The 14,570-nt window shown below is 57.6% G+C and overlaps 1 protein-coding gene across 1 annotated transcript; it reads right to left on the bottom strand.

The window, feature by feature from the left end:
* Positions 1–10,265: 10,265 nt before the first annotated feature.
* LOC133277172 (serine/threonine-protein kinase pim-1-like) lies at positions 10,266–14,002 on the bottom strand (the record flags this gene model as incomplete). The annotated part of the gene is made up of 6 exons (XM_061468800.1): positions 13,964–14,002; positions 11,790–11,873; positions 11,655–11,705; positions 11,009–11,375; positions 10,653–10,829; positions 10,266–10,411 (listed from the first exon to the last, which is right to left on the bottom strand). Coding segments are annotated over exons 1-6 (864 nt in total), but the record flags the coding sequence as incomplete, so codon positions are not given.
* Positions 14,003–14,570: the final 568 nt, after the last annotated feature.

Below are 14,570 nucleotides of genomic sequence, written 5' to 3'. Positions count from 1 at the left end.
CGACCCATGTGGCGAAAACTTACACGGAATGCACCGTCATCATATGCCCATTCATTGGCAACAGTGACCTGGAATGACATAGTACCACTAACAGTGGATGAAATGGTTCATAAACTCCGAGAGTTCGAAGACAATCTCACTCCTTCCATCATCTCAGCTGTGAAAAAACTGTCCCAGGACCTCGACAAATTGAGGGACGATGTATCTGATTTATCCAGCTCCTCACGTGTACCAACACGCGTCTCAGCTATTAACAAAAGACGTCCTATTGTTCAAGAGAGGAGATACAGAAGGTATACGCCACGGGGTACCCTATGGTTTTACCTGCTGGATCACGGAGAAGACATGACAAAGTGGGATGGAAAACCTACTTCAGCTTTGGAGGAACGGGTGAGTGAACTGAAGAGGGGAGCAAGGGCCAAGACTGATCGTCCCATGAGAGCTACGGCTTCAGTCTCTGGTGAGCAGTTTCCCAGATGGAGTGGAAGAGCTGATTTTACTCCAGCTCCTGTGATAACGAAGAATAATCCCTTTCAACACGACTTAAGTGTCCAATGCTGTGACGACCATTAGAGGGGCCCTGCCTCCAGCCAGGTGGAGGTAGGGGACAATCGGATTTACTGGACTGTGTGGATCAGATGGCCTGGCACATCAGTCCCACAGAAGTATAAGGCTCTAGTAGATACCGGTGCACAGTGTACCCTGATGCCATCAAGCTGTCAAGGGGTGGAACCCATCTATATTTCTGGAGTAACAGGAGGATCCCAAGAGTTGACTGTGCTGGAGGCTGAAATCAGCCTGACTGGGAGGGAGTGGCAAAAGCACCCTATTGTGACTGGTCCAGAGGCTCCATGCATCCTCGGCATAGACTACCTCAAGAGAGGGTACTTCAAAGACCCAAAAGGGTACCGGTGGGCTTTTGGTATTGCTGCTTTGGAGACTGAGGAAATTGAGCAGCTGTCCACCTTGCCTGGTCTCTCAGAAGATCCCTCTGCTGTGGGGTTGCTGAAAGTTGAAGAACAACAAGTGCCAATTGCGACCACAACAGTGCACCGGCGGCAATATCGCACCAACCGAGACTCCCTGATTCCCATCCATCAGCTGATCCGTAGACTGGAGAGTCAGGGGGTGATCAGCAGGACCCGCTCACCCTTCAATAGCCCCATATGGCCAGTGCGAAAGTCTAATGGAGAATGGAGACTAACAGTAGACTATCGTGGCCTGAATGAAGTCACACCACCATTGAGTGCTGCCGTACCGGACATGCTAGAACTTCAGTATGAACTAGAGTCAAAAGCAGCCAAGTGGTATGCCACGATTGATATTGCCAATGCATTTTTCTCCATTCCTTTGGCAGCAGAGTGCAGGCCACAGTTTGCTTTTACTTGGAGGGGTGTCCAGTTCACTTGGAACCGACTGCCCCAGGGGTGGAAACACAGCCCTACCATTTGCCATGGACTGATCCAGACTGCACTGGAACAGGGGCAAGCTCCAGAACACCTGCAATACATTGATGACATTATTGTGTGGGGCGATACAGCGGAAGAAGTCTTTGAGAAAGGGAGGAAAATAATCCAAATCCTGCTGAAAGCCGGTTTTGCCATAAAACGGAGTAAGGTCAAGGGACCTGCACAGGAGATTCAATTTTTGGGAATAAAATGGCAAGATGGACGTAGACAGATCCCCACAGATGTGATCAACAAGATAACAGCAATGTCTCCACCAACTAATAAGAAAGAAACGCAAGCTTTCTTGGGTGCAGTGGGGTTCTGGAGAATGCACATCCCAAATTACAGTTCGATTGTAAGCCCTCTCTATCATGTGACCCGGAAGAAGAATGATTTTAAATGGGGCCCTGAGCAGCAACAAGCCTTTGAGCAAATTAAACGCGAGATAGTTCATGCAGTAGCCCTTGGACCAGTCCGAACCGGACCAGATGTAAAAAATGTGCTGTACACTGCAGCTGGGGAGAACGGTCCTACCTGGAGCCTCTGGCAGAAAGCTCCAGGGGAGACTCGAGGTCGACCCCTCGGCTTTTGGAGTCGGGGATACAAAGGATCTGAGGCCAGCTATACCCCAACTGAGAAAGAGATACTGGCAGCCTATGAAGGGGTTCGAGCTGCTTCGGAAGTGATTGGCACTGAAGCACAGCTCCTCCTGGCACCCCGGCTGCCCGTGCTGGGCTGGATGTTCAAAGGCAGGGTCTCCTCTACACATCATGCAACTGATGCTACATGGAGTAAATGGGCTGCACTAATTACACAACGAACTCGAATAGGAAATCCCAGTCGTCCAGGCATTCTAGAAGTCATCATGGACTGGCCAGAGGGCAAAGATTTCGGAATGTCACCAGAGGAGGAGGTGGTGCGTGCTGAAGAGGCCCCACCATATAATAAACTGTCAGAAAGTGAAAAGCAGTATGCCTTGTTTACTGATGGCTCTTGCCGTATTGTGGGAAAGCATCGGAGATGGAAGGCAGCTGTATGGAGTCCTGGACGACAAGTTGCAGAAACTGCTGAAGGAGAGGGTGAATCGAGTCAATTTGCCGAGGTGAAAGCCATCCAGCTGGCCCTGGACATTGCTGAACGAGAAAAGTGGCCAGTACTTTATCTCTATACTGACTCATGGATGGTGGCAAATGCCCTGTGGGGGTGGTTGAAGCAATGGAAGCAGAGCAACTGGCAACGCAGAGGTAAACCCATCTGGGCTGCTGCACTGTGGAAAGATATTGCTGCCCGGGTGCAGAATCTGGTGGTGAAGGTACGTCATGTAGATGCCCATGTACCCAAGAGTCGGGCCACTGAGGAACACCAGAACAACCAACAAGTGGATAAAGCGGCTAAGATTGAAGTGGCTCAGATGGACTTAGATTGGCAACATAAAGGTGAATTATTTTTGGCCCGGTGGGCCCATGACACTTCAGGCCATCAGGGCAGAGATGCAACATATAGATGGGCCCGTGACCGAGGGGTGGACTTAACAATGGACACTATTGCCCAGGTTATTCATGAGTGTGAAACATGTGCTGCAATTAAACAAGCCAAGCGGTTAAAGCCTCTTTGGTATGGAGGACGATGGTTGAAGTATAAATATGGGGAGGCCTGGCAGATTGACTATATCACACTGCCACCAACCCGCCAAGGCAAGCGCCATGTGCTTACCATGGTGGAAGCAACCACCGGGTGGCTGGAAACATATGCTGTGCCCCATGCCACTGCCCGGAACACCATCCTGGGCCTTGAGAAACAGATTTTGTGGCGACACGGCACCCCAGAGAGAATTGAGTCAGACAATGGGACTCATTTCCGGAATAACCTTATAGATATTTGGGCCAAAGAGCATGGCATTGAGTGGGTATATCACATCCCCTACCATGCACCAGCCTCTGGGAAAATCGAACGGTACAATGGGCTGTTAAAAACTACACTGAGAGCGATGGGTGGGGGAACTTTCAAGCATTGGGATACACATTTACCAAAGGCCACCTGGTTGGTCAACACCAGAGGATCTGCCAACAGGGCTGGCCCAGCCCAGTCAGAACTTTTACATATTGTAGAGGGGGACAGAGTTCCCGTGGTGCATATGAAGAATTTGCTGGGGAAGACAGTCTGGGTTATTCCTGCTTCAGGTAAAGGCAAACCCACTCGTGGGATTGTTTTTGCTCAGGGACCTGGATATACTTGGTGGGTAATGCGGGAAGATGGGGAAGTCCGATGTATACCTCAAGGGGATTTGATATTAGGGGAAAACAGCCAGTGAACTCAATTGTATGCTGTTGCCTGCTGTGTAATGCTTTTATAGCCCATCAACTAGATGTCTCCAGGTCACCAGCGACTGGCCCTGACTTCCCTCCAGCCATCATCCCAACAGAGAATGAACTTGGAACATCATGGACCGAATGGACTCGGCAGCATTATAGGGATTGGTCCATGCACTAAGAAAATGATTTTTTTTCCTCTTGGTCTGTATGTATATGGATGTATATATGTGGGAGAGCGATGGTGTATTGAAAATGTGGGATCTGAGCACGACGTGAATGGTATGGAATAAGGGGTGGATAATGTCCTGGGTTCAGCGGTAGCAGTCATGTTTTTTCCTTTGTGTTAACTGGTGCAGTGCTGTGTTTTGACTTCTAGTTTTGAGAACAGCGTTGGTGAAGCCGATGTTTTCGGTTGTTGCTAAGTGATGTTTACCCTGACCAAGGACACTGTGAGGCTCATGCTCTGCCAGGGAGGAGGGGAAGCTGTGAGGAAGCAGAGACGGGGCGCCTGACCCGGGCTAGCCGGGGAGGTATTCCATACCACAGCACGTCATGCCCGGGGTGGGGGGTAACTGGGAGTTGCCCGGAAGAACAGGGGCTTCCGGGTGGAACTCGTTTTCTTGGCCGGTGGTATCGTATTCTCTTCCCTTGTTATTTTCCCTTATCATTGTTTTAGCTGATAGTAGCGGTGGTGATTTGTTGCTGGACTGTTCTTGTCTCAACCCGTAGGAGTTGCACTCTCTCGATCCTCCTCCCCGTTCCTCCGGGAGCGGGGAAGGGGAGAGCCCCGGTGCAGGGAGGGGGGGGGAGACGAACACGGACCTTGATTGTTGTCAGCTTGGCACCACTCACTGGGAGTGAGTGAACAAGTTACCTGACTGGGTTTAAACCACGACAGAGTGGGATGGGGCCGGGATGGGAACGGGGTGGGAGCGGGATGGGAACGGGATGGGAGCGGGATGGGAGCGGGATGGGAGCGGGATGGAGCCGGGATGGGAGCGGGGTGGGAGCGGGATGGGATCGGGGTGGGAACGGGGTGGGAGCGGGATGGGAGGGGGATGGGAGCGGGATGGGGCCGGGATGGGAATGAGCTGGAGTGGGATGGGAACGGGATGGGAGTGGGATGGGAGCGGGGTGGGAACGGGATGGGAACGGGATGGGAACGGGATGGGAGCGGGATGGGAGCGGGATGGGAGCGGGGTGGGAACGGGATGGAGCCGGGATGGGAACGGGATGGAGCGGGATGGGAGCGGGATGGAGCTGGGATGGCAGCGGGATGGAGCCAGGATGGGAACACGATGGGAACGAGATGGAGTGGGATGGGAACGGGATGGGAACGGGATGGGAGCGGGATGGGAGCGGGGTGGGAACGGGGTGGAAGCGGGATGGGAACGGGATGGGAACGGGATGGGAGCGGGATGGGAAGGGGATGGGAGCGGGATGGGAGCGGGGTGGGAACGGGATGGAGCCGGGATGGGAACGGGATGGAGCGGGATGGAGCGGGATGGGAGCGGGATGGAGCTGGGATGGCAGCGGGATGGAGCCAGGATGGGAACAGGATGGGAACGAGATGGAGTGGGATGGGAACGGGATGGGAGCAGGATGGGAACGGGATGGGAACGGGATGGAGCGGGATGGGAACGGGATGGGAGCGGGATGGAGTCGGGATGGGAATGGGATGGCAATGGGATGGCAATGGGATGGGAGCGGGGTTGGAGCGGGATGGGAGCGGGGTAGGAGCGGGATTGGAACGGGATGGGAACGGGATGGGAACGGGATGGAGCAGCGGGATGGGAACGGGATGGGAGCGGGATGGAAGCGGGATGGGAGCTGGATGGGAGTGGGATGGGAACGGGATGGAGCCGGGCTGGGAGTGGGATGGGAACAGGATGGAGCCGGGATGGGACAGGGATGGGACCGGGATGGAGCCGGGATGGGAGCGGGATGGGAACGGGATGGAGCTGGGATGGGAACGGGATGGGAGCAGGATGGGAGTGGGATGGGAACGGGATGGGAACAGGATGGGAGCGGGATGGAGCGGGATGGGAGCGGGATGGGAATGGGATGGGAACGGGATGGGAGCGGGATGGGAACGGGATGGAGTGGGATGGGAACGGGATGGGAGCGGGATGGAGTCGGGGTGGGAATGGGATGGCAATGGGATGGCAATGGGATGGGAGCGGGGTTGGAGCGGGATGGGAGCGGGGTAGGAGCGGGATTGGAACAGGATGGGAACGGGATGGGAACGGGATGGAGCGGCCGGATGGGAACGGGATGGGAGCGGGATGGAAGCGGGATGGGAGCTGGATGGGAGTGGGATGGGAATGGGATGGAGCCGGGCTGGGAGTGGGATGGGAACAGGATTGGAGCCGGGATGGGACCGGGATGGGACCAGGATGGAGCCGGGATGGGAGCAGGATGGGAACGGGATGGAGCTGGGATGGGAGCGGGATGGGAACGGGATGGGAACAGGATGGGAGCGGGATGGAGTGGGATGGGAGCGGGATGGGAATGGGATGGGAACGGGATGGGATCGGGATGGAGCGGGGCAGTGAGGGACAGTTGTGGGTGTTGGGGATCACTTGGGGAGCACATGGGGCAGTTGTGGGTCTGGGGCTGACTGGGGTGTCAGCTGGGAAACAGTTGTAGGTCAGGGAGATCTCTTGTGGGGACGTTGTGGGTCTGGGGAGTCACTTGGGGGTCAATTGGGAGGCAGGTTTGGGTCTGGGGAGCCACTTGGGGGTCACTTGGGAGGCAGGTTTGGGTCTGGGGAATCACTGGGGTGTCATTTGGGAGGCAGTTGTGGGTCCGGGAGGCCACTAGGGGGGCAATTTTAGGGCTGAGGGGATCATTTGGGGGCAGTTATGGCTCTGGGGGTCACTGGGTGAACACTTGGGGGGAGAGGTAGGTCTGCGAGCTCTCTTGGGGGGCAGGTGTGTGTCTGGGGTGTCACTTGGGGGCAGTTGTGTGTCTGGGGGGTCACTTAAGGGCAGTTGTGGGTCTGGGGGTCACTTGAGGGGCAGTTGTGGGTCTGAGTGGTCACTCTGGGGGCAGTTTTGGGGCTGTTGTAGGTCTGGGAGATGACTGGAGGGCAGCTCTGGGTCTTTGGGGTCACTTGGAGGGCACTTGTGGGTCTGGGATTTCATTTGGGGGACACTTGGGGAACTGTTTTTGGTCTGGGGGTCACTAGGGGGTCACTTGGGAGCAGTTTTGGGTCCAGGATGTTACTTGAGGGTCACCTGGGGGGCAGTTGTGGGTATGGGGAGTACCCACAGAGCATGAGGTTTGGCTTAGAGAAGCCTCACTGCTCGTCAATGAGGTTGCAGTAGCGGCAGTGTCTGTCTCAGGCCTTGGAGTAGCCCCATTGCTGTGGCTGGCACTGCAGCAGCTGCTGTGCTTGTTGCAGTGGCTGGAATAGCTGCAGTGTTTATGTCTATTGTTGCCATGCAGTAGCCACTGTCCCAGTCACTGGGGTTGCAGTAGCCACAGGGCTTGTGGCTGGCAATGAGAAGCTGCAGTGCTTGTGGCTTGCACTGGAGAAGCCTCACTGCTTGTTGATGTGGTTGCAATACCTGCAGTGCCCATCACTGGAGTTGCAGTAGCTGCAGCACCTGTCCTTGGCATTGGAGTAACCCATGGGCCTGTCGCCATGGTTGCAGTAGGCACAGTTCTTAGGGCTTGGGTTGGAGAAGCCTCACTGCTCGTCGATGAGGTTGCAGTAGCGGCAGTGTCTGTCTCAGGCATTGGAGTAGCCCCGTTGCTGTGGCTGGCACTGCAGCAGCTGCTGTTCTTGTTGCAGTGGTTGGAATAGCTGCAGTGTTTATGCCTATTGTTGCCATGTAGTAGCCACAGTCCAGGTCACAGGGATTGCAGTAGCTGCAGGTCTTGTGCCTGGCAGTGAGAAGCCACAGTGCCTGTGGCTCGCACTGGAGAAGCCTCACTGCTTGTTGATGTGGTTGCAATACCTGCAGTGCCTGTCTTTGGAGTTGTAGCAGCCGCAGCACCTGTCCTTGGCATTGGAGTAACCCATGTGCCTGCTGCCATGGTTGCAGTAGGCACAGTTCTTAGGGCTTGGGATGGAGAAGCCTCACTGCTTGTCGATGGCGTTGGAGGAGCAGCAGTGTTTGTCACTGGCATTGGAGAAGGCACAGTGCTTCTGGGTAGGGTTGATCTAGGCACTGCGTATGTTGCAGGCCTTAGAGTAGCCCCATTGCATCTTCCTAGAGTTGGAATAGCTGCAGAGCTGAAAACTGCTGGTGGAGCAACTGCAGTGCTTGTGCCTGGGGTTGGATTAGTCACAGTGCTTGTTGATGGGGCTGGAGTAGCCACAGTGCCTGTCCTTTGCATTCGAGTGGCTGATGTGTCTGTCACGGTACTTTGAGTACCCGCAGAGCATGAGGCTTGGTTTGGAGAAGCCTCACTGCTTGTCAATGAGGTTGCAGTAGCGGCAGTGTCTGTCTCAGGCATTGGAGTAGCCTTATTGTTCTGCCTGGCACTGCAGCAGATGCTGTGCTTGTTGCAGTGGCTGGAATAGCTGCAGTGTTTATGCCTATCGTTGCCATGTAGTAGCCGCTGTCCCGGTCACGGGGGTTGCAGTAGCCGCAGGGCTTGTGTATGGCAGTGAGAAGCCGCAGTGCTTGTGGCTCGCACTGGAGAAGCCTCACTGCTTGTTGATGGGTCACTGGTGTTGGAGAGGCTGCAGTGGTCGTGCCTGGCACTTGAGTAGCTGTAGTGCTTCTGGTAGGACTTGCAGTAGCCACAGTGTTTGTGCCTGGGGTTGATCTAGCCACTGCAAACGTTGCAGGCCTTAAGAGTAGCGACAGTGCTCCCTCCTAGAGTTGGAATAGCTGCAGAGCTGGAAACTGGTGGTGGAGCAGCTGCAGTGCTTGTGCCTGGGGTTGGATTGTCCAAAGTGCTTCTTGATGGGGCTGGAGTAGCCACAGTGCCTGTCCTTTGCATTCGAGTGGCTGATGTGTCTCTCACGCTACTTTGAGTACCCGCAGTGCATGAGGCTTGGTTTGGAGAAGCCTCACTGCTTGTCAATGAGGTTGCAGTAGCGGAAGTGTCTGTCTCAGGCATTTGAGTAGCCCCGTTGCTGTGGCTGGCACTGCAGCAGCTGCTGTGCTTGTTGCAGTGGCTGGAATAGCTGCAGTGTTTATGCCTATTGTTGCCATGTAGTAGCCACTGTCCCAGTCACCGGGGTTGCAGTAGCCGCAGGGCTTGTGGTTGGCAGTGAGAAGCCGCAGTGCTTGTGGCTCGCACTGGAGAAGCCTCGCTGCTTGTTGATGTGGTTGGAATACCTGCAGTGCCCATCACTGGAGTTGCAGCAGCCACAGCATCTGTCTTTGGCATTGGAGTAGCCCATGTGCCTGCTGCCATGGTGCAGTAGGCACAGTTCTTAGGGCCTGGGTGGAGAAGCCTCACTGCTTGTTGATGGGGCTGCAGGAGCAGCAGTGTGTGTCACTGGCGTTGGAGAGGCTGCAGTGGTTGTGGCTTGCACTGGAGTAGCTGCAGTGTTTGTGGCTGGGGTTGACGTAGCCACTGTACACATAGCAGGCCTTAGAGTAGCGCCATTGCTCCTTCCCAGAAATAGAGTAGCTGCAGAGCTTAAAACTGGTGGTGGAGTAACTGCAGTCCTTGTGCCTGGGGCTGGATTAACTGCAGGGCATGTTGAATTGGGTTGCACCAGCCACAGTGCCTGCCCTCGGTGTTTGAGTGGCCGATGTGTCTGTCGCTGTATTTGTAGTACCTGCAGTGCTTGTGGCTTGGGTTTGAGAAGCCTCACTGCTTGTCACTGAGTTTGGAGTAGCCACACTGCTTTTTTTGCCCTGGTTGGAATAGCAGCACTGCATGTTGCTGGAGTTGTAGCTGCAGTGACAGTCCTTGCCATTGGAGTAGCCACGGTGCCTGTTGCCATTGTTGGTGTCACCGCAGTGGTTGTGGCTGGTGTTGGAGTAGCTGCAGTGCTCGTGGCTTGTGTTGGAGTAGCCGCATTGTCTGTTGCTTTGATGTCAGATCTTGTCTCTCCTCACTGCAGAGCATGAGAGACTGAATCAGCCTTGCTCAGGGTAAGTGCTAATCAGAAACCACTATACAATCGGTGTGTTACCAGCGTTATCCTCAGACTAAAGCCCAACCTCACCACTGCCCCAGCTACAAGGAGGAGATATAACTCTTATGAGGTGTCCCTCTGACACCTATTGCTCTCCAAAGAACCCAGAAACCAATCCCCACAAGCCCCCTAATAACTGCAAAAGTCCCCCCAAAACACCCAACCTCAACAAACTCCCCAAACCCCCAAACACCCAAAACCCCCCGCTCTCCGCAAAACCCACAAAGTCCCCCCAAAAAACAACCCCCAAAACCTCAAAGTCTCCAAAAAATCCCACAGGCCCCCAAAATCCATCCCAACCTCCCAAGAGCCCAAATCCCCACCAAAATACCCAACCTGCCAAACCCCCAAACCCCACACTCCCCCCAAGAGGCACCCCCAGCTTACTTGCCCAGCTGCTGGCTCAGGCTGTGAGGGTGGAGGGCGGCTGTCTCCTGGGGCAGTGGATGTTTGCAGCCAAGGGTGGTTGAACACATCGTCCAGGGATGGCCTGTCGCGAGCTCTCATGGACAAGCACCACCTGATGAGGTGCTGGCATTCTGGGGAGAATCCCGGAACTGCCGCTCAGTTGCGGGAGGCTCCTGCCTACCTTGTGCCACCGTCCGCAGCGCCCAGGCCTGGGTGCGCTCAGAGCTGCACCCAGACCTCCTGCTCCATGACTCGGTTTGGAGGAGAGCAGGATGGCAGGACATGGGCCACCTCCTCCAGCTGACCAAGGGCGATCAGCTGCCACCCCCTAAACCCCGACCTTCCCCTGCTGCTGCGAAGCCAGGTACCTACCGACAGAGATCCGGCGCTGGAAGAAGAGCTGCCCGCTGACGATGTCCTCGCAGCACCGGAAGGGGAGGACCCCGCACACCATCTCATACAGCAGCACGCCCAGGGACCAGATCGCCGCCGGACGGCCGTGGTAGCAGCGCCAGCGGAACCACTCCGGCGGGTAGTACAAAGGTGTTCCTACAACAGGATACGGGCGCACCTCATTAGGCAGATGCCGCCTGCTCCTGGATTCTCGCCCGCGGATCCCCAGGGATGCAGGGGCCGCACACTCGGTGTGACCCGCCACCTCTTCATCAGCACGTGACTCTTGTTCACAAACTGCCCGGTACAGGAAGCACCCTGGGCTGTGGGCTCACCGCTAAATGTGGTGTAGACCGTGTCCCTGAGGAGGGTGCTGCAACCAAAGTCAATAAGCTTGACCTCTCTGGTGGCCAAGTTGATGATGATGTTCTTGGGCTTGATATCCCTGTGCAGGACACCGCAGCTGTGGCAGTGCCGCACAGCCACCAGCACCTGGAGGAAAATGCCCCGCGCCAGATCCTCGGGCAGGAACCTCCGTTTTTTGATGAAGTCGGAGAGGTCCTGCGATGGCTCCGGACGCTCCAGAACCAGCACAAAGGAGTGGGGCAGCTCAAACCAACTGAGGAGCTGGATGATGGCACTGCAGCCGGAGCGCACCTTCCTCAACATGGCTATCTCCATGGGAATGCGAGTGCCGCTGGGCTGCAGGGGGACCGCGGCACCGTCAGCAGGGCCGATGCTGGCCCGGGGCTCCTGGGCCTCCCTGCCTGGGATGCTCTGATGCCCTCCTGCCCGGCCCCACTGCTCCCAGGTGCCCCCCGCAATCCCCAGGGATGCTCTGGTGCACCCCTACCCGGCCCGTGTCCCCTGCTGACTCCACACCCACTCCCCTCACGCCGTCCCACTTTCCCCCCCGCCGGCCCCACCGGCTCACCCCCACCCGCTCTGCCCCGCACTGTCCCGGTGGCCCCGCGCACTCACCCGCTCGCCCCACGAGGAGATGCGCTCCCGAGCCACTCGTTTGATCGCCACCTGCGAGCCAAGGGCAGCGCTGGGCTGAGCTGAGCTGAGCCGAGCCCCGCCGCCTCCCCGGCCCGCCGCCGGCCCCGCCCTTACCGGGCTGTTGTCACACAGGCGGAGCCCCGAGTACACGGACGCGAAGCCGCCTCTCCCCAGCAGCGGTCCCACGCGGTAAAGCCGCTCGAAGCTCTCCTTGTCGTGCCCCGTGCGACAGACGCGGCCGCTGTCGCTGCGCGCGGGGTCCCCGCCGCCGGTCCGCGCTCCGCCGCCGGTCCGCGCTCCGCCGGGCACCTGTGGGTGGTGGCGGCCCCCGGCCGGCCCCAGGCGGGGCCGGGCCTGGGGGCGGGCCGGGGAGCGCCAGGGGGCGGTGCTGCCTCGCCAGACCCAGACCCAGGGGCGGCTCGCCCAGCGCAGCCACTGCCAGAAGCGGGAGAGGGGAGCGGTGCCGCGAGCCCCTGCGGGGGGACGCTGGGGGGACGGGGGAGGCACCATCGCGGGGAGCGGCGGAGGGCGGGCTCCGGACCGCCGAGAGCTGCCGCCGCCGCCGCCTCACCTGGTGCTGCTGCCGCTGCTCCTGCAGAAGCCGCTGCCGCTCAGAAGCCGCTGCCGAAGTCGCTGCCGCTCAAAAGCCGCTCAGAAGCCGCTCAAAAGCCGCTGCTGCCGCCGCCGCCGCAGCCTCGCTGTCAACGGCTCTGTCCACGCGCGCCCCGGGCGCCCGCTGCCACCGGGCGGAGCGGCCGGCGGGGGGGGTCTCGCGGCCGCGGGAGCCCGGGGAACGGCGGAGCGGGCCCTGCCCAGCCCCGCGGCCGGGCTCGTGCGCCCCCCGCCCGGCAGCAGCATCCCCGCGGCCGAGCCTTTGGAAACCGAACCTGAGCCTCGGGACCCTGCGAACGAGGCTTTAGAACTGAAACCGGAGGCTTTGGGAAGTCACAAGGAGGCTGCAATTTACTGCTTATTTTATCCCCTCTTTCCTTTCCACAGAGGTGGATTGAGAGGAGATTGTGATAAACACATAAATGTATTGGCTTTCTCAAATCATAGGTGTGCTCACGTGCAGGATATAACTGTACGAGTTTACAGTAACAGAAACAAAACACGCTAAAGATACAAGACCAGACAGCAAGTTAAAAAGGTTCAGATCTCTTGATCTAAATGGAGTCACATAGCAAAAGAATTTGTAAAGGTAAGAGAAGGTGGGGGGTGAAGCTTGGTATAAGGAAAGCTAGTGCCTGGAAAACATAGGGTTAAAGTACTGTTTAGCTTAATTTAGGCTGTAGAAAGAGAACAATGTTTATGTTGTAAGTCGGTGGGATGTAGTGGCCCCACTTAAACATGAGTTAATTGTTTCAGGCTGGTCTTCTAAAGGAGCTTTAAAGAGCGATGTTTGTGTTGTAAGTCTGTGGTGAGGTAACAGGCTTTAGTGGCCCCACTAAACATGAATGAGTTATTTCACACCATCCTTATCAGTTAGTTTGGAGACAGAGCCTCCCAAGGCTCTGCTAGCTTGGGATACTCCTTGTCTGCCCATCCTGCAACAAATTTTGCAGGAAGGTCACACTGTTTTAAATCCTTGCTAGTTATCAGAATAATTACAGATATAGCTGGCTGTGTGGTTGCTGGGGGGCCCAACTGTGCCAGAGGTGAAAAGTACACCGTGAGGAAGACTGCTTACTGCATCTTGAAGACCCCTGCTCACAAGAGGAAGACTGTTTACTTCATCCTCAAGCCCCCTGCTCACAATCACCACAGAGCAGTGCGCAGGCGCCAAGAGGAGGAGACTTGTGATAATAAATTCTGGAAGCTAGTTATAATATCCCCCGCCTCTATGCGGGAATTATGAATATGCATGTAACTGATGTAATACTGAAAGTATATAAACCTGTACCAAATGCTAATCCCTTGCGCCTCTGGCTGCGGTCACGCTGTTGCTTTTGCTTTCTTGCCTTTGTCCCTCACTAAACCCTCGTTACCTCGTTTAGAGGAGTGAGTTCGTATTTCACAAGCTCTCAGGAAGCTCTTCCCTGTGAGGGTGCTGAGGCGCTGGCGCAGGGTGCCCAGAGGAGCCGTGGCTGCCCCATCCCTGGCAGCGTTGGAGGCCGGGTTGGACACAGGGGCTCGGAGCAAGCTGCTCCTTCCATGTGGAAGGTGTCCCTGCCCGTGGCAGGGCTTGGAGCTGGAGGAGCTTTAAGGTCCCTTCACCCCAGCCCATCCGGTGCCTCTGGGATCCCATGGGGGGCGGCTCCTCCATGAGGAAAGGCCCCGCCCCTCACGGGGGGCCCGCTGCCCCCCGCCCACTGCCCCGTGCGCATGTGCCGGAGGCCGGACTACAGGTCCCAGCGTGCCCCGCGCGGGGGAGCCGTGCGCTGATTGGCTGCGTCGGAGGCGGGCCCCGGGCGTGAGGCGGAGCTGCAGCCGGCAATGGCGGCGGCAGAGCGGGAGGAGGTGAGGGTGAGCGGGCGCGGCGCGGGTCTGGGGGGCGCTGCAGAGCCCGGGGAGCGGGGCTGGGGGTCTGCGGCCCCCCGAGGCTCTGGGCAGTGGGGCCGGGCGCTGCGGGGGAATGCGGGGGGCGGGTGCGAGCGCTGGGCAGTGGGGCTGCGAGATGGCTGGGAGTGTGGGGTGCTGCGAAGCCGGGGCATGGGGGGCTGGGAGCTGTGGGGGTCCCGCACCTTTCCGGCCCTGGGGATGGAGCGGGGCTGTTGTGGGGGTCCCTGGGGGCTGTTTCCCCCCGGGGGGGAGGTGCTGCTGGGGCAGCCGATCCCCGGCACCCGGGGGGGGGGGGGGCGGGCCCGAGGTGTCGTTGACTCTGAGCCGGGTTTTGGCTCCTGGAGCGGGATGGGGAGCAGGAAGGGAAGGATGAAAAACCCGAGGGTGGAGATA

The sequence above is a fragment of the Pezoporus flaviventris genome, unplaced genomic scaffold (assembly GCF_033815535.1).
Source record: "Pezoporus flaviventris isolate CSIRO_AGI_PZ_B2104156 unplaced genomic scaffold, CSIRO_AGI_Pfla_v1 ptg000051l, whole genome shotgun sequence".
Taxonomy (NCBI): Eukaryota; Metazoa; Chordata; class Aves; order Psittaciformes; family Psittacidae; genus Pezoporus; species Pezoporus flaviventris.
Note: the sequence above shows the minus strand (reverse complement) of the source record. Positions and strands in the feature narration are given on the sequence as shown.